General features: G+C 43.1%; 3 protein-coding genes across 3 annotated transcripts; 2 read left to right on the forward strand and 1 right to left on the reverse strand.

Moving 5' to 3' along the window:
• Positions 1-207: 207 nt before the first annotated feature.
• On the reverse strand, positions 208-3,395 carry LOC109433515 (uncharacterized). Its single transcript, XM_029854379.2, has 4 exons — positions 2,978-3,395; positions 1,324-2,298; positions 935-1,255; positions 208-870 (listed from the first exon to the last, which is right to left on the reverse strand). Exons 1-4 carry the CDS (start codon positions 3,128-3,130, stop codon positions 634-636), a joined length of 1,686 nt encoding a protein of 561 aa, XP_029710239.1. The 5' UTR covers positions 3,131-3,395; the 3' UTR covers positions 208-633.
• A 4,217-nt stretch (positions 3,396-7,612) lies between these two features.
• On the forward strand, positions 7,613-13,514 carry LOC115268175 (uncharacterized). The gene is made up of 3 exons (XM_062858311.1): positions 7,613-11,278; positions 12,375-12,911; positions 13,437-13,514. Exons 1-3 carry the CDS (start codon positions 7,613-7,615, stop codon positions 13,512-13,514), a joined length of 4,281 nt encoding a protein of 1,426 aa, XP_062714295.1.
• Positions 13,515-20,537: 7,023 nt separating this feature from the next.
• LOC109433514 (uncharacterized) lies at positions 20,538-22,890 on the forward strand. Its single transcript, XM_019709951.3, has 4 exons — positions 20,538-20,733; positions 20,931-21,902; positions 22,079-22,399; positions 22,460-22,890. The coding sequence occupies exons 1-4, from the start codon at positions 20,689-20,691 to the stop codon at positions 22,694-22,696; spliced, it is 1,575 nt and encodes a 524-aa protein (XP_019565496.2). The 5' UTR covers positions 20,538-20,688; the 3' UTR covers positions 22,697-22,890.
• Positions 22,891-24,411: the final 1,521 nt, after the last annotated feature.

The raw sequence follows: 24,411 nt of genomic DNA on the forward strand, positions 1-24,411 counted from the left end.
GCATTACAAAAAGTTCCTACACCGACCGGCACAAATTTCCCAAATGGAGGAGAAAGTGCCTCTGGCGCCGACCTACTGATACCTGATACACCGACCGGGAATTGAACCCTCAGCACGGCCATACTTACTGAATACCCAAGTCTTAACAGCTGTGGCCAAGGCTGTGGCTGTATGAGGCACTCAACGTACGGTACGTAGAATAAATAATCTGTTTATTAGCTTTTAGTTTTAATCATATTTATTGTATTTATCAAAAAAAAATTACTCCAATCTAATCAATTCCGCACCTTAAGATAAAAGACGGCTTATGACAAGACACTTTGTAGGTATCCGCTACAAAAAATGAGTAAAAGAGCCGAAAAGCAACGGCATCATTCTCTTTGGAATGAATTATTCTGCTATTCTGATATCATTCTTTTTGGAATGAATTGCCGCAAAATCAAAGAAGTATTTAATACATTTTTTATGGTAAGTTGGTGCAACTACACCAACACCACATAACAAAACAAAAATGCTATCACATCTATCTTCCCTTATCCGGTATTCAATCAAGCATTCAACAAAATTCAATCTTACAACTAGTTCTTGCAAATGCACGTTTTTCAATAAAATCAAAATCAACTTCCTTCAAACCTACTTGCTTGATTGAATCTCAGCCGATTCAACATCTGGCCTCGACCGCTTCGCTCCGGAACGACGACGAACACTTCCAGCGGGTTCCACCCGTTTTCCGTTCAGTAAGAGCGCACATGATCGATTCGCTGCAGCAATCTTGCTGGTAACGCTCTCCGGAAGTTCCCAGTTGGTGTTGACCGCCAAGCTCTTGAGCTTCGGCAGAACGATCACTTTCCTCAGAAAGGGGAAGTTCGACTGGAAAGAGTAAAACCGGTTAGAATGATTTTATCTGAATGTTCATAGAGTTGTTTCAAGTTACCTTGGCGAAAACACCTGCGTTGATAACGATGCTCTCCAAACGATTCATCGTTTGCATTAGATCAATAACATCAGAATTGACGCGATCGATGGTGATCGTGAACTCCTTGAGGCCTGGCACGGAACTGCTGAACTTCTTCATTTCGTAATGCAGTTCGCGCATGCCCAGCGAAAGACTGTGAAGATTCGGAAAACGCTTCAGAATGTTGCTTAACTTATCGCTGAGCATCAAGTCGTGGCATTCAAACTTTTCCACCGTTGGAACTTTATCCATATGACATTCGCTTCTTGCGATTATGTAGCCTCCCTTCATCGATAGTTCCTGTAGATAGAAATTAGGACAAGTTCTACTTAGTATAATTATTGTATATTTTTAAATGTTTCATTTACCTTCAAGCGTTGCATCGTGTGCAAATCTTCGAGCGTTGTCACCGTTTCGCTTGAGATTTGTAATTTTTCAACAAGCGGAAGCCCAATGGCTACCGTAGGGAACACGTCTTGGTGATCGATCATCGGAAGCGATAGTAAAGCTGTTTTCAGTGTTTGACAGCCAAGCAGAAACTCAATGAATCCATTGTTGTCGTACCCGTTATGCAACTGAAGCAGCAAAACCTGAAGAGCTGGAAACCGCAAGTTCAAAACAGTGTTGGTAGTGTCTTCGTGAGCTTCCATCTTAAGAATCTTCAGCTGGGGAGCCATGCGTTCTACCAAGCTCAGTGTAGCGGGTTGATGGATAGCAATATCAAGCTTCGTCACGTTGAGGGTGTTGTTCTGGAATGCTCTCTCGAATACCTCCAAATTGGTGATGTCCAAACCCAAAGATGTGATAGCAGGGACATGACTCGATGCGATCTGTATTTCGGATTCCGTAACATTCAGAATGCATGGGCTAAGTTCTCTTCCGAAACTACCAAGCTTGCTGTACTCCAAATCCAAAGAACTGACTGCCGGCGTAGTTTTTCTGGCCCTGTGTAGCATTTCTTCCAGGTCGAAGCTGTGTTTGAAGTGGAAGCCCTTGATGTGCAATTCATTCATTCGGGGGCACAGTGAAAGTATCTTCCCTAGTACAGCCAAGTCAAGCGATTCCAGGCTTAGTTTTAGGGATTCCAAATTTGGAGCCAGCTGTTCGATTATCTTCATCATTTGGTCATACAGTTTGGGAGATCTCAGGTGCAGGTGTTTGTATTCTCTGCCCGGTACCAACCCAACGACTCCTTGTTGAGGAAACTTTCGATAACAGGGATCCAAGTGCAGTAGAAAACGATGAGACCAGTACTTGAAGATCAGCCGATTCCAGTGTTTGCACACACGTGATAACTCGAACAATCCACGGGTCTCCATGTGCCCGAATATTTCGACCCACAGCTAGATTGAACAGTTTTATAAGGGATGAGAAAAGTCTATTCAGGGACGGACTTGGGCATGTCCGTAAACTACGTAGACTCTTGGAGGCGGGGTAAGTCTGGCCATAGTCTATGTTGCATACTAATTGCGAAAGGAGGGGAAGGGGGAGTTTTAGACGGCCATAAATAAGTCTACGTGGTTTATGGACAGCGCCCATTATGAGTTTGTTGGAAGTTATCAAGTCGGCTTTATCGACGGCCGGTCAACAATGGACCAGATCTTCACCATTACGGAAAACCTCCAAAACTGGCGTGAATACCAGGTCCAACGTATCGCATGTTTGTCGACTTCAAAGCGTAGTAATACCGTAGGTATCGACCACACAGAGCATTGGGAAATCATGGACGAAAACGGATTTCTTGGGAACTCACCACACTGCCGGGGGCTACGACAATGCGACAGACTCTCGCACCTACAGTACAACATTGCTCTGAGGAAGGTGTAATGCGAAGAGTCGGGCTAAACAGCCGGGGTACAATTTTCACGATATCCGGTCAATTTGTGTGCTTTCCCAATGTTTACATTTTGGACTTGGCCATTTTCACATGTTCACGTTAGATTTGGCAATTTCGGCGTAACCTCAAACGATGCTTTGCATCAAGAACTACCACAAGAAATAATGTGCAAAACTCTCACTTACCTCGTTCGGCAAATTAATTGCTGCTGGTGGTTTAGAACACTCCATTTTCACCGGATGGTCAACAAATTTCCTGAACAAATCCGCGGCAGAATTCGCCAGAACACAACACGCTGTAACTCGGTTGCGGAGCAAGTCTGGTTCGGTTTTGTTCATCGGCGTCCCAGGATGAACAGAATGAATGACGCCGTCAAGGTATATAGAACTTTACCAAAGAACCATACCACAGACAAACAGACGTAACACAGGCGAAATTTCCTTCGACCACGCTTTTCAAGATCATTTTGAATCTGTTGTCGTCGCGGTTGAAACCCGAAGTTTCCCCACACCCGACAATCGAATTTTCTCAAAATCCATACGTGAAATCTAACGTCGGGCGTAGTGCGCTGGACAGCGGACCTGGCCCTCTATCCAGCGCACTGTGCCCGACGTACGTCCGACATACGGACATATGGGAAATGTGTCAAACTACTGTCACGCACACGCAAACGTATGTGTCGTGTTCCGCCGAGGAACAGCCGGACTCCAGACGAGCTTTACTTTTTTTTAGCAAGATTACGCACGACTATATTTCAACACGTTAGCCGAAAGAATGAAAGCGCGATCCAATTCTTATCTGCTGCTACCCTGATCTGTACCTACCACACACATCCGCATTCTTCCAGTCGATCAAACAGTCCAACTCTATGCACTCACACACGCGCATGCTATCTCAATTTCCTTCTCGCGTGAAGAAGCGCGGAAAACTCTGTTTTCGTTCAGTTAGCATTGGGCGCTTCTCCGGAATATTTATCTAGCCAACGTTATGATAATGTCCTATATTTTGAAACATTATTATTTATATGCTGTTTACCTACTTCTCTTCTCTACAATACCTACCACCCCTACTCTTGTTTCTTTGCTCAGTTTTACATACTGAATAAAAAAATAAATTCTAATTTTTGTTTTGAAGGCCTTCAATGAGGCAAAATAAAATCTGAAACGTTCATTTAACAGAATTGTTTCTTTAATTGACAGAGTTGTACGTTAATACGCATTATCACTTAATGTTGCTTAGTTTTTCTTTTGTAAAGCTGTCCATGAAACTGTGAAGCTGTCATCATTCCATGCATCCTTCCAACATCCAAAGTAGCAAATCTTCCATTCAACCATTTATCGTTCTAAATACTTCAAAGTGGTTGATGGCTATGAGCCTCTGCACGAATCTGGTGTACTGCTCACTCCCACAGAAAATTTGAAAACAGCGCGCACAGTAAAAGTCAAATGTGACTTTTACTGTGCGCGCTGTTTTCAAATTTTCTGTGGGAGTGAGCAGGACAGGGCAAATTCGTACAGAGGCTCATAGGTTTCCTTTGCTCCATAAGTTGTTATTGTTCAATTGCAGTGTCTTATACAATCCTCATTTTCGATGTCCATACCAATTGGTTAGTTGACAAAAAATCTGGAAGATTGCCCGCGAGTACTCCTTAAATTTAATCTGGCAATCTCTTATTCAAATGTCATGTTGCCCTCTTTTACGCTCAAATTCACTTTTGCAAATTTGTCGGGTTTCTGCAGAATAGCCATTTTTATTTCGTTCGCCCCATACCACTATGGGTGATTTCCATACAATCAGGCGGACGAAAATATTTTTATAATTTCTTTTCGTTTTCTGTGTTCTATGGGAAGATTCAAAAATTACGTCCATCGTTTTTCGGGATTTCTAGACCCCCCCCTCCCCCCTCTGTCACGCAATTTTCCTATACCCAATACACGTACTGTCACACTTTTCTAGACCCCCCCCCTCCCCCAAATGTTGGACGTAATTTTTGAACGTTCCCTATACTATCAAAATATTTCGTGAATTTACTTTTTTTAGTTGAACTAGAAAACTTTTCAAAAGGGCGTATATACTTATTTATTAAAAAGTATTTTTTTTTTGTTTTCACATGGAACCATCCATACACTACTTGGAAAAAATATGAAAGCGATACAATTGCTATTGTTACCCAGGTAACCAATAAGCATTTGAATAAGCCGTATTTCTGTTTTATATCTGCATTTGACCTGCTTACTGCCGTATGATAGCAGTTCGACGGCTAAACTGCCCTATATTAGCAATTGAAATGCTACTTAAAATCTGACAGCAGTTATGTAGCATTTGAGATGCACGGTATGTTTTGGTCAACAAGCAGCATAACTGCTACATTAGTGCCAAAAAACTGCTAAGTGGGAGGAGTGATGCTGAACCCACAACACATTTCCACTTTTTAATTTACGTGCCCCGGCTGTAGATGCCATTATCATTCGCTTGTTCTGTCATTTATAGAGTAGCAACTAAAAAAACATACTTTGGCAAATAAATTCCATGGTTTTGGCAACTTTCCAATGCTCGATTTAATTATCAGCACATGCTGGGCACATAGCATATCTGACGAAGCTACTGCCGGTGTAATATTCAAGCTTTAAATTGATCAAAAAACCAACGCACATTATCTAATCATCTATAGCTTACATCGTAGCGAGGTTCAGCACCATCGTCAACCCGAGGATCGAGGGATCAAATCCCAATTTCGCCGAAATCAGCAAAAAAATAACAAGAACAGAATTTCAAAACGTGCCTCCAAGCCTCAAAAGTTGCACAGGAGAGTGAAGATAAAAATAGAAGAGAAAGAGAGGCCGTAAAATGGGCAGGGGAAATTTTTTGTTTTTATTTTTGACAATCTGGGGGGTAGGAAATTTAAGCATTAAATCAGCCGTATATTGGGCCAAAACCTGCATTTAAGTAGCACTTATGGCGCATATGGGGCAAATTAGCATTTAATGACCTGCCGTAAAGGTGCATATAGTGCCGAATTAATGCCATTTTAACTGCTTATTGGTTACCTGGGTATATATAAAAAATATGAAATTGTACTAAAATGCACTAATAAAAAAACCTGATTCAAAAGTTGCGCAACTTATGCGTTAACTTTTTCACCGTAACTTTCTAGAAAAGACCCAGATTATGCTTTAAAACTGCTGGAATATGCGCAACCCAGCGCAAAAAAAGTTGCTGATCAATATATATTATATTTGCGATATTTCAATATTTCAACGCATTTCAGTGTTTTTTTTTATAATTTAGTTCTGTATAGCAACCTTGTGTTTTATTTTTATCTTACAGCTTTTTTTTTTTGGTAACCTTTTCAATGATGTATTGTAAACTGAAGGGTTTCTCATGAAAATAAATTGGTCTAAAATTGATTTAAGATAAACCGAGCTTATCCGGAAAAGTTCTATTTTTCGTAAATTTCCAACTTTGACATTTCATATCTCAGAAACGGAAAGTGTTAGCGATTTGAAACTTTGGGCTTTTCTTTATTTACTTTCGACAAAAAATATAACAAAAATACTTGGTGAGGGTCACTTTTTCGATTTTTTTTTGTCCGCCTGATAGTGCATACTAGCACTGCCCTTTTTCTTTTCTTTTTTTTCCTCACATCAGATTGCTCTTTCTACTTTAAGCAAAACTGATCTTTTTGATGCCTTTCTGCTTTGCAATCCTTAAGATTGCTTTTACGTGAATTTGTAAGTTCAATGTCAACTATAGTTGCTTAATCGCATAGCAGCAAATCCTTCCTATGCACGCCAGATTCTTTAACTCTCAAACCATTTAAAAAATCAAATTATTCTTGGTGTTGGAAACACCGATTCAAATTTGAATTCGATCCAAGCAATCACATGTTAGGGTAGGCTAGTCGGTTGCTAGGCAACCAGAAGGGGTTTGAATTTCGATGAAGAAAAAACCGTGATTCTGTCACGCGAAGTAGTGGAGAAAACACGTGTTGAATACAAGCTGTGAATTCGTTTTGTAAATCTGGTTTTTCGCCGAATTTTCATTCCGAGTCAATTCCGAGTGTCCCCCCCAAAGTAATTCCTACAAGAATTTGAGCAAAGGCAACAGTCCATTCACCCTCAGCAGCAGCAGCAGTAGCAGCAGCCAAAGCAGGTGAGCCCCGGTGTGCGCCCTTGAATCGCAAGTCGTCGTAACATTGGTCCTTCTCTCCCCCGGCAGGTGAGCCCCGGTGTGCGCCCTTGAATCGCAAGTCGTCGTAACATTGGTCCTTCTCTCCCCCGGCAGGTGAGCCCCGGTGTGCGCCCTTGAATCGCAAGTCGTCGTAACATTGGTCCTTCTCTCCCCCGGCAGGTGAGCCCCGGTGTGCGCCCTTGAATCGCAAGTCGTCGTAACATTGGTCCTTCTCTCCCCCGGCAGGTGAGCCCCGGTGTGCGCCCTTGAATCGCAAGTCGTCGTAACATTGGTCCTTCTCTCCCCCGGCAGGTGAGCCCCGGTGTGCGCCCTTGAATCGCAAGTCGTCGTAACATTGGTCCTTCTCTCCCCCGGCAGGTGAGCCCCGGTGTGCGCCCTTGAATCGCAAGTCGTCGTAACATTGGTCCTTCTCTCCCCCGGCAGGTGAGCCCCGGTGTGCGCCCTTGAATCGCAAGTCGTCGTAACATTGGTCCTTCTCTCCCCCGGCAGGTGAGCCCCGGTGTGCGCCCTTGAATCGCAAGTCGTCGTAACATTGGTCCTTCTCTCCCCCGGCAGGTGAGCCCCGGTGTGCGCCCTTGAATCGCAAGTCGTCGTAACATTGGTCCTTCGAAAGTCAACTGACAGTTTATATGGATAAAAACCTGCGAAGAAGCGAAAGAGCTAACGCTGGTACAGTCCCAAAACGATTCGATAGTTTCACCGTCAATCTTCCTACCCTGGTGGACAGAGAAATGCTCCGTACACCCCCGCCGCATGTGCACCCTCGGGAACAGTCATCCGATCTTCCCAACAATGACCATCCATCTGGTATCGAAGATAAACAGGTAGGAAAAAGCGTGGCTTCAGGAAAAACTGGCCGAAGTTCACGAGTTAGTAAATATTCGTCGTTGTCGAGCGCTTCTTCGAAACGAATCAGAGAATTAGAGTTAAGACAGCAGTTAGAAGATGAGGAGTACAGGTTATCTCTAGAACAAGATAGGATACAGGCTGAGGTACAGTTAAAAGAACTGCAAATTAAAAGAGACTTAGAGCTAAAAAAGCAGCAGAAGCAGGTTGAGTATTTGAGGAAAAAGCACGAACGTGAAATTCAAATGGATGAGTTGCGATCTCAATCCGAGGTATCGAGTCGGGCGTCAAGCAAAAGTAGTTTGTCCAATCGGGTTAATGGTTGGATGGAGGGTGTGGCAACTGCTAATCAAACGACGGATCAACAAAATCCTATTATCGAGACCTTCGGAACGGAGTTTCCAGTACAACCTGTACCAAGCTTGCACCCAAGAGGCGAGGATGGTCAACCTAATGCTGCAGCGGTGACGGACGTACTCTCCCAGGCCTTCAAAGCTTTGCAGACAAGACAGATAAGAGAGCTGCCCACGTTCAACGGTAGCATCATGGACTGGCCGATCTTCGAGAATGAGTTCAAAACCTCAACTGCTGAGTTGAAACTGACCAACCGTGATAACCTGCGCAGACTCAATACCGCATTACAAGGAAAAGCGCGTAGAGCCGTTGAAGCCTTGTTATCGTCAGCTGAAAATGTGGAACTGATCATGAAGATGTTGAAGTCAAACTTTGGTCGAACGGAATGGGTTGTAGCCAACCGTCTCGAGGTTCTGCGAAATCTGGATTATGTAAGAGACGGAAATATTGAATCATTCAGATTTTTCTACAACGCTGTAGTTGGTACGGCAACCGCACTGAAAAACGTAGGAGCAGAAATGTATTTGTTGAATCCTGAACTCATCGCACATCTCACCGAAAAATTGCCAAGCTTCAGTAGGCAAATGTGGATCCGTCACAAGGCAGAGCTCCTGAGAACAAGTGAGGTAGTCGACTTCCAGGCATTTTTGCGGTGGTTGGAGGATGAAATGGAGAATCAGCTAGCAAGCATTAATCCAACGTTTGCAGGACGGAAACCAGCATCGAATCCGAAACCTAAGGCACCAGTTCTACATGTCAGTAACGAGGATGGGGAAACCAAGTGTCCCCTATGCAGCGCAACAGATCATTTTTCGTTGGTAAAATGCGAAAAATTTCGTAGATTATCTGTGGAGCAACGTCGGTCTGCGGCTAGGAGCTGCAAAGTTTGCTACGTCTGCCTTAAGAATGATCACAATCGTCAAAAGTGTCCATCGTCAAAAACTTGTGCAGTGTGCGATAAGAATCATCATGAGTTGGTGCACTCTGGTGATAATCCGAGACAGCCGTCACAAAAGCCGGATATCCAATCCGAAACGTCCGAGAATCTGTGCCACGTAGCTGCAAGAAGTTCGAACACATTACTCCGTGTTGGGAAGGTCAGAATACGAAATGGAAGTGAAATTCATGACGTATTCGCTTTGTTCGATGAAGGATCGTCCAGTTCTTTGATCGATGCTTCGCTGGCAGATAGGATGAAGTTATCTGGACCGGTGACGCCCGTCACATATCGTTGGACAAATGGAATCACACACAGAGATGAAGATTCGATGATACTCTCGCTTCAAATATCCGGCCCGAGCGAGCAATCGTCTTGGTATCAGCTCAACAACATGCGGACAATCAAAGGTATCAATCTACCGCAAATAAATCTGGATTTAGACAAGATACAACGCTTGTATCCGATGGTAGACGACGACAAACTAGAAGCTATACAAGGTGCAGTGCCGCAGATACTAATTGGATCCAACAACGCTGGCCTCATCGTACCTTTAAAAACTATCCAATACACACTACAAGGACTACAACTGACACGTTGTCATCTAGGCTGGACAATTCATGGTGAAATCGAACCGAAAGAAGCTGATACCTCCGAACAGATCCACATCCTCATGAGCTCAGAGACAACTGATATGGATCTAACAAACTTGGTCAAACAGATGTTCAAGGTGGAGGATTTCGGAATTACACGTCAAGATCCAAAAATGTCAGAGGAAGATGAACGCGCCCTGGATATAATGAACCGGACCCTGAAACGTCGTGGCAATCATTTTGAAGTGGGACAGCTGTACAAGTACAACAACTTCACTTTTCCAGACAGTAAGCCGCAAGCCCTACGTCGCCTGCAGTGTATGGAAAAGAAGATGGACACTGATTCACAATTCGCCGACAAGTACTGCCAGAAGATACAAGAGTATTTGGATAAAGGATATGCTCGGAAACTGGACCCAGCTGAACTAGGAGAGACTGCCAATACTTGGTATCTCCCACACTTTTGCGTAACCAATGCTAACAAGTTTAGGTTAGTCATGGACGCAAAAGCGAAATCACACGGATTCTCACTAAACGATCTTTTGTTGAAAGGTCCAGACTTCGTTCCATCGTTGGTTTCTGTGTTGATGCGAGGACGCAGAAAGAAAATTGCATTCATGGCGGACATTAAAGAAATGTTCCACCAGGTTCACATACGTGCAGCGGATCAGAACTCTCAAAGATTCTTCTGGCGTGGTATGAACCGAACACACACCCCTGATGTGTATGTGATGAACGTGATGATCTTCGGAGCGGTGTCGTCTCCATCAATAGCACAATATATTAAGAATTTCAACGCCAAGGAGATAGAAGAGCAACTGCCTGGAGTGGAACGCGCCATTGTGGAACAACATTACGTGGATGATTTCTTCGATTGTGCGGATTCAGAAGAGGATGCAGTCGAGCTTATCCACCGAGTAATTACTGCACATGAGGAAGGAGGTTTCAAGTTGGTGAAGTTTCGATCAAATTCCGAAGCGGTGATTCAGTCCATTGACTCATCGCTCTGTGCAGACATCAATGATGAACAAACGTGTGCAAAAATACTTGGATTGAACTGGGATTTAACATCCGATGAATTCGTTTTCTCGATGGAGTTTCCTCAATTGGACAAATCCTTCCGGTCTGGTGAAGTAATCCCTACGAAGCGACAACTGCTCAAGTTCATGATGAGTATATTCGATCCTTTGAATATTTTGAGCCCGATCACCGTCCAGCTGAGGATTATTTTCCAGGAACTTTGGCGTCTACAGATCGGTTGGGATGACCTGCTGCCTGACGGTCTGGTACCAAAGTGGAAGGAGTGGCTAGTAGAAACAGCAAAGCTGCATGAAGTTCGGATTCCAAGGTATTACTTCCCAGGACTTGCAACTTTCGGCAGTGCTGACCTTCACGCATTCTGCGATGCAAGCGATAAAGCCTTTGCTTGTGTAGTCTACTTAGTTCATCGGTGTGGTGAGAAATCAAATGTGTCCCTCGTGATGGCGAAAGCTAAAGTGGCGCCTTTGAAGTCGCAGACCATCCCGCGATTGGAGCTACAAGGATGTGTGCTAGCCAGTCAGATGGTACGAACAATACAGGATGAGCTTAAGATTGAAGTAACGTCATGTCACTTCTGGACCGATTCCAAAATTTGCCTTGCCTGGCTCAGTACTACTGAGAGCAACATTAACGGCGGCTACTATTCGAGCAACCCGCGCAGCGCTACCATTTTGACTTAACCACCCTTTTCCACACCGGTAGCAATCAAATTAGTCACCCTGATTCGTATCGGGAGGGCTGTCATATTTCCATAGAATTTTTAGCAGCGCAACTGTCCCGCTACTATATTTGGTCACCCACCCATAGCGCTACTATTTTGCGAGCGCATCTAGCAGCGACCGGTAAAGTTTGCTGCAATGATGGAGGGCTGCCAAACGGGGTATAGAAGCGCACCGTTAAAGGTGCTCTGAGAAACAAACGGCATACATTGGATCAAGGGTGACCAAAATCAAGGACAATGGACACTACACGAGCATGTGGCACTGGATTCCTTCTAATTTAAACGTGGCTGATTTGGGAACAAAATCTTCCAAGTTTCCGGCGATCGAGGATTGGATCAAAGGTCCTGATTTCCTTTATCAGTCCCGTAACATGTGGCCGCTGGAGAATGACCTCGCCTTGTCAGATGAAGAATCCGTGAACTTCCATACAGGTTTGGATAGCTGTCGCGCAGAAAACGTCATGTGCTTCCAAACGCTAGCTGAAGAAGTACAGGTTTTGCCGGACATCAAACGTTTTTCCGACTATCATCGTCTGATTCGTTCCACAGCTTATTACCTGAAAATGAGGAAGATTTTAGCCATGTCTAAAAAAGAGAAACCTAAGCAGTTCAGGATTGATGTACACGATATGATGGAGGCTAAAGATGCTTGGTATAAAAAGGTGCAACTAGATGAATTTGAAACGGACATAGCTGATTTGAAAACGAAGGGTTTCGTGAAGAAAACTAGTAGGCTGCATGGATATTCTCCCTTCCTACACAATGGAATAATAAGGATGAGAGGACGAATTCAATGCGCGAATACAGCTTTTGGAGTCAATAATCCTGTGATTTTGCCTGACAATCACGATTTCACAAATTTGTTGATTACAATGTACCACATTGCAAATTGCCATCAGGGATTGGAAACAGTGGTCAACAATCTACGGCAGCGGTACCGCATATTAAAAATGAAGTCACAAGTGAAGAAGATGATACGGGGATGCATTAAATGCCGTGAGCTTCGTGCCAAACCATGCGTGGCACAAATGGGGAACCTACCACCTGAACGAACCTCACCTGGTGTATTTGCATTCTGTTATACGGGCATTGACTATTGTGGTCCTTTGACGGTGAAGGTGGGCAGACATCTAGAGAAACGATGGATCGTACTATTCACCTGTATGACAAGTCGAGCTGTCCACTTGGAGATCGTGCCTTCATTGGACACAAACAGCTGCATCATGGCGATTCGATGCTTCATGTCTCTGCGAGGTGTTCCGAAAAAGTTGTTCACAGACAATGGAACAAACTTCACTGGAGCTAACAACGAGATGAAGAAACTGATAGAGCAACTGGATCAACGACAAATGGAGGAAACGTTGAGTGTCAGAGGAGTCGAATGGTCGTTCATACCGCCCGGAGCCCCTCACTTTGGCGGATGCTGGGAACGCTTAGTGCGTTCTGTAAAATCAGCGCTACGAGTCATGCTGAAGGAGAGACACCCATCAGACCTAGTTCTTCGAACTACACTGTGCGAAGTAATGAATGTCGTGAACAATCGTCCGTTGATTCATACTTCAGAAGACCCCCATGAGCCAGAGCCTCTGACCCCAAATATGCTTCTACTGGGACGCAGCAATTATATGCAATATGATCATCAGTTTGACGAGCGGGACCTGGATTGCAGAGCAGCATATAAACATGCACAAGTGTATGCAGATAGGTTCTGGCGAAAATGGATTTCTACATACAGACCAGAGCTTTTGAGGCGGAGTAAATGGCATGACGATCGAAGCTACTACGAATACAAGTTAGGAGATGTTGTCATGATTGTCGATGAAAATATGCATCGAGGATCTTGGCCAAAAGGACTCATTGAAAAGGTTTTCCATGGTCCTGATGGCAAAGTTAGGACAGCAGTAATACGAACAACTTTATCAACTTACACAAGACCGATAAGTAAGTTCATACTGTTGCAGTCCAGTTCTACTCTGGGTCGGGAGGATGTTGGAAACACCGATTCAAATTTGAATTCGATCCAAGCAATCACATGTTAGGGTAGGCTAGTCGGTTGCTAGGCAACCAGAAGGGGTTTGAATTTCGATGAAGAAAAAACCGTGATTCTGTCACGCGAAGTAGTGGAGAAAACACGTGTTGAATACAAGCTGTGAATTCGTTTTGTAAATCTGGTTTTTCGCCGAATTTTCATTCCGAGTCAATTCCGAGTGTCCCCCCCAAAGTAATTCCTACAAGAATTTGAGCAAAGGCAACAGTCCATTCACCCTCAGCAGCAGCAGCAGTAGCAGCAGCCAAAGCAGGTGAGCCCCGGTGTGCGCCCTTGAATCGCAAGTCGTCGTAACATTGGTCCTTCTCTCCCCCGGCAGGTGAGCCCCGCCCGAATAAAAAATACAGTAGAAAAACCGAACGTTATATTGTAACAGTACTATTTAGAACCATATTTTTACAATAGACACCACTGTAAAAATAAAAATACATAAACAATAAGATGTAATGTTGGATACCATACCGTGAATTGTAAATAAGATTTTTACAATATATTATACAGGTTGTTAAGTATCGTAACAATATAAAAAATATTTTTCTCCATATATATTTTTTTGCAAAACCATACATTTTATTGTTAATGAATTGTTCAAAATACTGATACGTGGGTTTAAATATACCGTACATTGTATGGTACATGAATGGTTTCAAACAATAAAATGTACCGTAAATAAATTGTTTTTAATTGTAATTTCACTACTGGTTATTCATTTAATCAAATGGTTTTGGAATGGTTCTCTTTTGTTATGTTGAATTGTTTTACATTACATAAACCATATATTGTTATATTATCTTGCCATTTTCCTCCTGTTAATGGCATCTTAGGCTTATTAGATTTATTAGAATGCGCTTTGGGAATTCCCAGAGCGTTTTGGATAACCCTTCATATATAGGATCGCCCACGTCTAAGTCTGAGTAGTCTCTGATTGCATTAACAGTTGAAGCTTAGGCTCCCATTCCCCACCAGCCAGATAACCGGGTTTCGCAAACTAAGCATTATTTGTGGCAACACTTTGAGCGGCATGATGGAACTATGCCGAGCGCACTAAGTGTTATTAGACCACTAATGTAGTTGCATGAAGTGGGTGACGAGGTACATAAGTATCATTACAGCGTGCTTAACCGTTATTGCAATATTGAGGCACCAGTTTGACTAAAATTTGAAATACATAACAACTCATGAGATAAGGGGCTGTCCATTAATAACGTAAGGGTTTATAGGGGGAGGGGGGTTTTGAGAAATCTTACGCGCCATACAAAAATATTTGGGTTAACATAATTAATGGACAACCCCTAACTGTCAAGTTCGATTCAAATATTGTCTATCCGGTTGGAATCAAGACCGACTGTTGGGGGCATTCATCTCCAGTTCGGCAAAACTCATATCGAAAGCAGCGTTTCGATTCAATCAAAAATTGTCATTTTCTTGGTCCACAAGTGTCGCAACTGTTTCGCATCTAGTGCGCTGTGTTGCTGACAACAACGGGAAGGATGCGCACTACCTTTGACATGATTGAAAAACGTCGCGAGTTGGGTCGCGTCGCGACTTCATTGTGCGAAGTCCGGTTTGGTGGCAGCCCGACAATATAAGTTAGGTTAAAAAGCGAACCCACAGACGAACCTATATTAAAAGTCATTTCAGTGTTCAGTCCAGTCCATATGTTAAAGATGGCTCTACGTCAAAGATAAAGTTTGTCAACCGCATTTTATTCGATTGTGGTCGAAGGCAAGTTCACATGAGAGAAGAGGAGAAAACTCCCCTAAATGCAAATACAGAAAGAATAGTGTTGAAGTGTTGAACTCATCTACTGATTTACGGTAATCTGACCTGCATCTTTCCGGGTTGGCCTACATTGCATTCGTATTTCTCTCATCGCACTCTACACACCTAGCCCGCCCTCGAGCCCGCCATATCTCTTGGACCACATAACATAAGTGGAACTCTGGCTCAAAAAGTTGATGCCTTTCCGAGTTCGTACGCTGTTATACAGGGCATCGAAATGTCAAATGCATTATAACATTATCGCCATACTATTTTTCAGTATGTATACCATTTTTCATTGCTGTGAAGTAAAACAAAGACCTCATAGATCTAGACTAGCAACACGAAGATATCTAAAATAGGACATAAATTGTAATAAAACTTTGTAAACTCTAGTCAAAAATACGTTTTATGGCTTCAAATATAAAGGGAGATCGATATGTGGAACGTGGATATGTTATTTCGAAGATTTCAATGGATTTATGACAACATGAATAAGTGGATTTGCAGCAGCTAGTTATGCGCATATGTCAGATGCCAATCTTTGTTCCTGTATTCTTTGCCAAAACTGGAATAATGGTTGGATCAGATGTTTTTTGTTTACCAAAATAAATGACAGTTCGGTGCCTTTTATGAAAGATATAACAGTTTTGCATGCTGGAAAAGGATACAACTTTTTCCTTCGCTCTGACCATGGAGTTCCACTTATGTTATGTGCTTGGACCCCTGCTTGGACCTGCAGTTCTTAGGACATCTGGTTTACCACTGATTTAAACATGTTATTGACATTAACCCTTTGGAGTCGGAGGGGTCATATATGACCCCGGCGATGAAACCGAGCATAACAAACGTGTTCGACACCAGCGAGGTTGCGTCAACAGCGGCGAAAAAAATCGATTCCAAAAGGTTAAATTGATGTTTCAACTTATTCACTTTTTTTTCTTTCCTTTTCTTTGCATCAAAAAAGTCACAAACATCAACAAAACAAAGCACGGAAAAAATCTTAAACTGAATAAATCTGGTGTTCGATTTGAATAGGTCGAATCTGCATAGGAATCACAGCAAACATGCTATCTATTCAAATCGAACAACAGAAATAATTAAAAATTCACGGAAAAATAATGTTTCGGAAAAGTGAATGGTTCAAACGTAAGAAAAACAGTATAATATATTGTTACATAAAAATCCAATGTAAATGTATAGTATAGCGAACCATTTCATTACAATACACTTTATTGTAGCTGGTACACTGTATGGTGCAGGAATGGTTTTCACCATACACCCTATGGTTAGTTTTTATCCGGGCGGTGTGCGCCCTTGAATCGCAAGTCGTCGTAACATTGGTCCTTCTCTCCCCCGGCAGGTGAGCCCCGGTGTGCGCCCTTGAATCGCAAGTCGTCGTAACATTGGTCCTTCTCTCCCCCGGCAGGTGAGCCCCGGTGTGCGCCCTTGAATCGCAAGTCGTCGTAACATTGGTCCTTCTCTCCCCCGGCAGGTGAGCCCCGGTGTGCGCCCTTGAATCGCAAGTCGTCGTAACATTGGTCCTTCTCTCCCCCGGCAGGTGAGCCCCGGTGTGCGCCCTTGAATCGCAAGTCGTCGTAACATTGGTCCTTCTCTCCCCCGGCAGGTGAGCCCCGGTGTGCGCCCTTGAATCGCAAGTCGTCGTAACATTGGTCCTTCTCTCCCCCGGCAGGTGAGCCCCGGTGTGCGCCCTTGAATCGCAAGTCGTCGTAACACTTGGGTACTGCACATCTCTCCTGCATATGCCAAATAGTGTTTTCAGTTAAATTCAAGCAACATGCACTTTTAAATGAATGACTGACCTTGTTTACACTTATTCAACGCCCGATCGTTCTTTCGGAAATTCTTTTTGTTTTTGGTCTTTAACTAATGCTAGTTCTTCACGCATTCGGACATCTGCCCTGATCGCTATTTCCATCAAGCATAACACAATTTCCCATTATTTGCTCAGGATAATTTTTTCTATGATTTTTAAGATTTTAGAATTGTCAATGAACTCGTTGATCATTTTTTTTAAAGCTTAAGCTTGTTCTTGAATGGGATAGCCAGTTTCCATAAACGTTCAAAAACCATTAAAAGCAGAAAAATGTCAATCGTTTCGTCGAAAATTTGCAATTTGCATGAGCTTCTCCTTGAACAGCTATACAACACAGATTCTAATCGTGATCGTGCCGAAAGTAAACGTTCATCTTATTTATAAAACTTTTTCATCCCAAAACATAAGCTTTTTTGTCCACAATTTCCATCATTTGTCCAAAGTCATTTTTCTTAAATCAAGAGTGGGCATTCCTGACATCCTTAGTCGTTTTTCTCATGTTTTTGGTCTATTTAATCACACTCATTGCTCATTGCACTCATAGCTCGATGTGATTTTGATGAGTTATTCAAAATTCTAATGAATATCACACGAATAGCTCAAAGTGATATGATATTAGTTTTTATTCTTGTCGAAATAGCTGAAAATTTCTACATACGAACAAGTTCAGCTCTTCTGCGCAAAATGGAACACATACACTCATAGAGATGGCTCAATGTTAGTGAAATGCCTTCCACTGCTCAGAAAAGGGCACATTTCGAAGAACCGCATGCTCTTATTCCCATGTTATTTACAACAGCGAGCCACAGTACAGTAGTAAACATCGCCGCCTGTGAATCCTAAGGTCGTAGGTTCGATGCTGGATGCTGCAATTTTTTTTTTGTAGAAAACAAAGTGACAGATCTTGTCTGCTATTGTTTTGATCTTGTAATATCTTAACGAGCTATTATTGAGTAGTTCACCATATTAGATTTTGCTATTATTTCTGTTCTTTTACCTCTTATATCAATCAAACCAATATCAGTTTTTGCTCTTCAGTATTTCAGTAAATCATAACTGAATATGCTATTCATCAGATTTTTCCACCTACTCGGGCATCCATTCATATTTCGAATTCAATGAAAATGCTCTGAATCATGGAACATTTAGGAGTTCAGTCGTTTTTTTTACCCAGAATTGCAGTCACAATTTAGAACAAATTTGTGAGGATAGTCTTTCCTTTCCACACGACAGGTTTTTTTTTGCAACGACTATCGAATAAACATTACTATCTTTTTATGAAAACTGAATATAGGGGAAATTACCTATTCTCGGCCGTTTTGTTCTCTTCGTCTTAGGGGGTTTTTTAAAACCTATTGAACTCAGAGTTGGTCTCAAATCCTTCCCAACTAAGCTGAATAATATGGCAAAGTTTCAGGCAATTTGGCTGACAAAAACCCCTCATGACGAAGAGAACAAACCTGCCGATAATACCCATTGTCACCCTATATCAGCTTTACCATCTCTCTTTTTCACACACAGTAGATTCATTTAACGATAGCAAATCTGTCTTATAGCACGCCAGATTGCTTTCAACTTTATCCAGAAACCCTTGTAATGAAACCTGATTTGAACATTTAATCTGTGCTTTTACTCGCCTCGCTCTATGTTATCACGCTCTAGCGGTCTTCGAAATGTTGTTCAAAATTCCTCACAGTTCCTCAGATTTTCTCCCTCTTATACATGTTAGCAGGCACCAATGTCAAACTTCAAAAAGTTGCGTGTGCTGAATGAAAATTGCAGCTTTGGGGATTTTTTTGAACTGTCCAAACTGTTCTATAATGAAATCCTTCATATCTACAAAAATAACTTTACGTGTTTTCATCATAAATAATAGTATTGCCTAATGTGGAGCGGACCTGGTGTGATGGTTAGAACACTTGACTATCACGCCGAGGACCTGGGATCGAATTCCACTCCCGGCAAACTCGCAAAATGTGAGTTCTTCCTTCGGAAGGGAAGTAAATCGTGGGTCCCGAGATGAACTAGCCTAGGGCAAAAAATCTCGTTAATACAGATAACAAAGTATTGCCTAATCTGCTGGGATCCGCGAAGCTCTTGAAATCTCAAATGTAATTGAGAGACACTACAGGGATATTCCAGGTCAACCAAACTACCTTAGAGTTCAGGACTCCAGGTCTACACTCGTAACAACAGCCATATCTGCTATACTGAGTAACGTTGCATATTTATCCGCGTTTAGTGGACCAATGTGAAGTCTGCTTTTTTATTATAAACCTTTGGTACATTCAGGTTCGTCCAAACTGTTCAATAATGAAGTCCTTCAAATCTACAAGAAAAACTTAAACCATAAACATTAGCATAACATAATCTGCTGAGATCCGTGAAGCTCTTTGTCGTGTTCCGCCGAGGAACAGCCGGACTCCAGACGAGCTTTACTTTTTTTAGCAAGATTACGCACGACTATATTTCAACACGTTAGCCGAAAGAATGAAAGCGCGATCCAATTCTTATCTGCTGCTACCCTGATCTGTACCTACCACACACATCCGCATTCTTCCAGTCGATCAAACAGTCCAACTCTATGCACTCACACACGCGCATGCTATCTCAATTTCCTTCTCGCGTGAAGAAGCGCGGAAAACTCTGTTTTCGTTCAGTTAGCATTGGGCGCTTCTCCGGAATATTTATCTAGCCAACGTTATGATAATGTCCTATATTTTGAAACATTATTATTTATATGCTGTTTACCTACTTCTCTTCTCTACAGTATGCATTGTGTGGGGCACTTTTAGGAGAAAAATCGATTTTCGCGTGTCAAAAATTCCGATTATCAACTGCACGAACAATACCGTTTACCCCGCTGGTTTGACACGGTTTAATACGTCACTTTTTAATAGGAGGCAATCAGTGAAGTACTAGATTGAAAGTAGTGAGCTGAATTTTAGTATGGTGAGATGATCAATTCTCCATTTCTGCAATGAAATGGAGCAAACAGCGTGGGTTATATGATTTCATGTCCAATTTTATGCTGTTTGAGCAAAAGTTTGGGTAACTGTGTTGTTGAAGTTGCAAGAAATAAATAAATAATACAACATCACAGTTACCCAAACTTTTGCTCAAATAGCATCAAATTAGTCAATCAAATTGGTATACTCGAGACACTTTAATGTTAACCATTTCCGAACAGCGTCGCGACGGCGTGTTTGACAACCGAGCTGAGAGAGATGGTTGCAAGAAAATTGAACGCTCGTGCGTGTTTGTGTGCCGGGAGTGTGTACGCAGCACTCAGGTTTTGACGAACGTAATTTTTAAACGAGTCAGATGAATTGGATGAACTGTTCCTACCCTCATATAAAATTCTTGGCGTAGCGACGCGAAATCGTCGACGCGACGCTTGACGTTTGTTTTTCATCCTATGTTTTCGCAGAACCGTTTTGAGTGTTTTGTTGCCGCTGCGAGGTGCCCGAGGTGCGCTGTGTTCAATTTGTATGCTCAGTGTTATTTCTTTTTGTAATTTGTAATTTGTTGAATTGGTTATTTGTTTTAAATAAACTGTGAAGGAATAATGGAGCTTCGCAATCAAACACCAGCAATTAATTTGCCAAATGAGGTAAGATATTTCTCATATTCGTAAGAAGATTTGTGGGAAAGTGCCGACTCGGTTGATTCATTTTTCTTTGGCTTGCACTGAACAAAAAGATCCTGTTCAAATCAAGTAACTTCATTGATAAAATTTCTGAATAATATTTTTTCTCAAATGGAAGAATGTGACATTCGAATTTGATTTGTTTAAATTTTTTAATCTAGATTTGGATTGAGATATTCAAGAACGTGGACAATCCCAATCTGCTGAAGCTTTGCCTGGTTTGCAAACACTGGAATGGGCTCATTTTCAAGTACCTGGTGCATCGCTTTCAGCTCAGTTTGGATGCCGTCAAGATGGAACAGCTGTCCAAGAAAGGGATTCGAATGGCCGCGGATCGGAGCTACAGGCATCTACAACTGACATTACCCATGCTGAACTGCTCGCCTAAACCGATGAAGATTCTGCGGAGGGTAGCGCCAAACCTGGAAGCTCTGAGGCTGAATCTAGAGACGCTTGACATTAAGGTCTTGCTGCGCCTGCTCCAGTTGTGCCCACGCGTGCAGGAACTCACCATCAAAGGCGTTAATCTGATTCTAGATGTGTTTGCATTGATCGATTTACTGAACGAGGCAGTACTGATCGTCAACGGTGTAACTAGCTTGGATGTGGATCATCCGCTGAAGGTTATCGGAAAAACATTTGAACCCTGTGTTGTGGAAAATTCGGTGCCTGAAGTGCTCAACGAGGGAACGATCTTTCCTGCCATCAGATCTTTGGGTTTGGATCTCACCGATTTGGACCAGTACCAGAGAACTTTTCTGCACTGCTTTCCGAATGTGACGGAGCTTGAAATAGTCGCCAGCCAGGCGGATCTCGGAGTCATTGGAGCAATGGCCAACCGTCTGAAGGTTCTAAAGGTAAAACTTCTCCAAGATGCAGTGAGTACTTTTCTCACCTTGCGACTACCCGCGCTGGAAGTGTTGGCTCTCAAGGTCAATGGAGATATTGAGAAAAGAGCGCTGATGCATTTTTTGCTTGGAAGTAAGCTGCTCAAAACGGCCATATTCACCTTCCATCGAACCGACGATGTGTTTCCGGTGTTGGCCGCAAGCCTTCCGATGGTAGAGAGGCTCCAAATATCCGGCCAAACGTCGACCGCTCTCATCGGACTGGAGAAGATGATACATTTGAAGGTTGTAGATTCAGTCGTTGCTTTTACAAATATGGAACCAAATTTGAAAAGGGTCTGATTGCAAGTCGCTGTTTAGTGACGTAGAACACCATTAATGGCGATCACCACTTTTCATATATGTTGGTCCGGAAATGTAGAAAAACTGTTATGCCTAATGTCAACTGTTATATTTTGCAGGAACTCGCGCTGAAGGGCTGCTGTTTGAGGCCGACCTTTATCTATTTCGCCCTTCCAGTGACGTACTCGGTGAAGAAGCTGGAATGCATCGGCGTAATGACCGAAGATCGAGTCGGTGAACTGTTGTACCGTTGTCAGTTCATCAGGAGTCTCACGTTGTCGGTGCGCAACGTCCACGATATGTCCCATTACGCCGAATGCATGCAGTGTCTGGAGGATTTCACGCTCCTGATCGATCGCGTCTATCCGACTATCATCAATCAGATGCATGAAATGCTGAGTCTGGAGCGACTTGTCATCAAGGCAAAGCTATTCTCCAAGGTAAATCGGACTGATCCAAATCGCCGCCATGAGGCTAATCAATTCTGTGGCGTTTTTCAGACGAACTTCAAACTGCTGCACAAGGTGATGGCGCTACCGACGATGAAGAGTCTGACGGTGACCGTGACTGAAGGGCTGATTCCGCGGTACGTTGCCCGTAAGGTGGCGTCGGCAAATCGGGCCTGTTCGTTGGTGTTGAACGGGGAGAGGATCGATGCTTTACCTCTGCTCGTTCGGTCAACCGGAAGGAAACGCAAGGTGGCATCCGTTGCCGTGGTAAGCGAAGCTACTAATTGATCTGATGTTGTGCTGTTGTTGTAAGATGCATTTTATTGATTTTATTGAACGACAAATGAGATTATCCGTCTGTGTGAAGTCTTTGTAGTCTAAGATTTGCAGACTGTTTTATGAAACTTTTATTTTCATGTTGAATGAAGTTGTTTACATTAATACATTTCCATCCCCTTATGAACTGAGAAGCGGAATTTGAATATCAGTTTGTTCTATTTCTTGGTCGTAATTTATATGTTTTAGATGACATTATAGGACCTTATGCAATCAATTTGAAAGAAACGAGTAACGCTGGTCGCTGGAGCTTCATTTTAATATTCAAGGTATCCATACATACAGAGGTACATATCACTTTCATCTGAAATTCTCGGTAATTGAATTGATGATGACCGAAGAACAAGAAGGGTTTCGCAAAAAACGCAAGGCTGCAAAAATCAGGTCATCCTAGATGGAGCCATAACGTACATCGACTACAAGAAGGCGTACGACTCAGTACCGCACTCGTACCTTCTCAAGATACTGCAGTTGTACAAGGTAGACGTGAACGTCATCAAACTAATGCAGCACGCGATGGGGATGTGGAGCACGTCCCTCCAAATTATCGACGGATCTGCTGTGCTGCGGTCTAGAACTCTTAGCATCAGGAGGGGGATATTTTAAGGCGACACCTTTAGTCTGCTATGGTTCTGCCTTGCAGCAGAGCGCTCAACCAATGCAACTATGGCTACCAACTGAAAAGTGGGGGAAGGAGTTCAATAATAACCCACATCTTCCTTTTGGACGACCTGAAGCTGTTTGCGGAATCAGTGCAGAGGCTGCATCAACTGTTGCAGCTTGTAACAGTGTTCAGCAATGGATGGAGTGTGGAATTGACAAATGTCGATCAGTCTATCTTCACCGGGATCAAGTAGAGGATGCCAGCTGTTTCCGCGTCAACAAATAATAGGAGATTTGGAATATTTTTGAAGACGAAGCGTACAAATACCTCGGCTTCCTGCAATCAGGCTTGACAGAAACTCCCTCGCGAGAAAATGAGGAAGCGATTTGGGCGATTTTCTGAGGAGTGAAAATAAAACTCAGAATTCACAACGCCAATCCTCAACAGCAGCGAGCGCGAGCTTGCCGCGCAGCGAGGAGTTCGTCCAACACTCAAAATTGCTTGTTGTGTTTCTCCCGTCCACTCACACTCAAAAAGCTCTCGCGAGTTCCACTCCCATACTGTTCGCGCACATGCGCTCCCAAGAAAAGTAGCAGCATGCAGGGCTGCGCGGGCACTGACACCAACCAATGCATCCGAGTCAACATCGACCACCGACACGATAAACACACACTCACCCGACCCAATGGAACCACAGCGATCAGCAGCGAGAGAGTGAGTGTCGTGAGAACCAGCCGTGAGAGCAGCAGTGAACGCCGCCGCTGCGGCCGTCATTATCATCATCATCGACTCTCGTCGTCCAGCCAGCGTGGTGATGATGATTCGTTCCATGCGCGTCGCGTGGGTTCTACGGGCGCGTAGAACATTCCTCGTGTTTCCCGAATAAAAGAATATCGCTATATAAACGCGAGACCTTCGCGGTAGCGAGTCAGTTGCAATTTTGATGTGAATAAGTGAAAAGCGTACGCGTGGCTTAAAACAACGCGAAGTGAAAGAGTGTAAATAGTAACAAGAAAGAGAATAAAGTATTAAGTGTAGTGTAAAAGTGACCCAGTGTGTAATC

The sequence above is a fragment of the Aedes albopictus genome, chromosome 3 (assembly GCF_035046485.1).
Source record: "Aedes albopictus strain Foshan chromosome 3, AalbF5, whole genome shotgun sequence".
NCBI classification, from domain to species: Eukaryota; Metazoa; Arthropoda; class Insecta; order Diptera; family Culicidae; genus Aedes; species Aedes albopictus.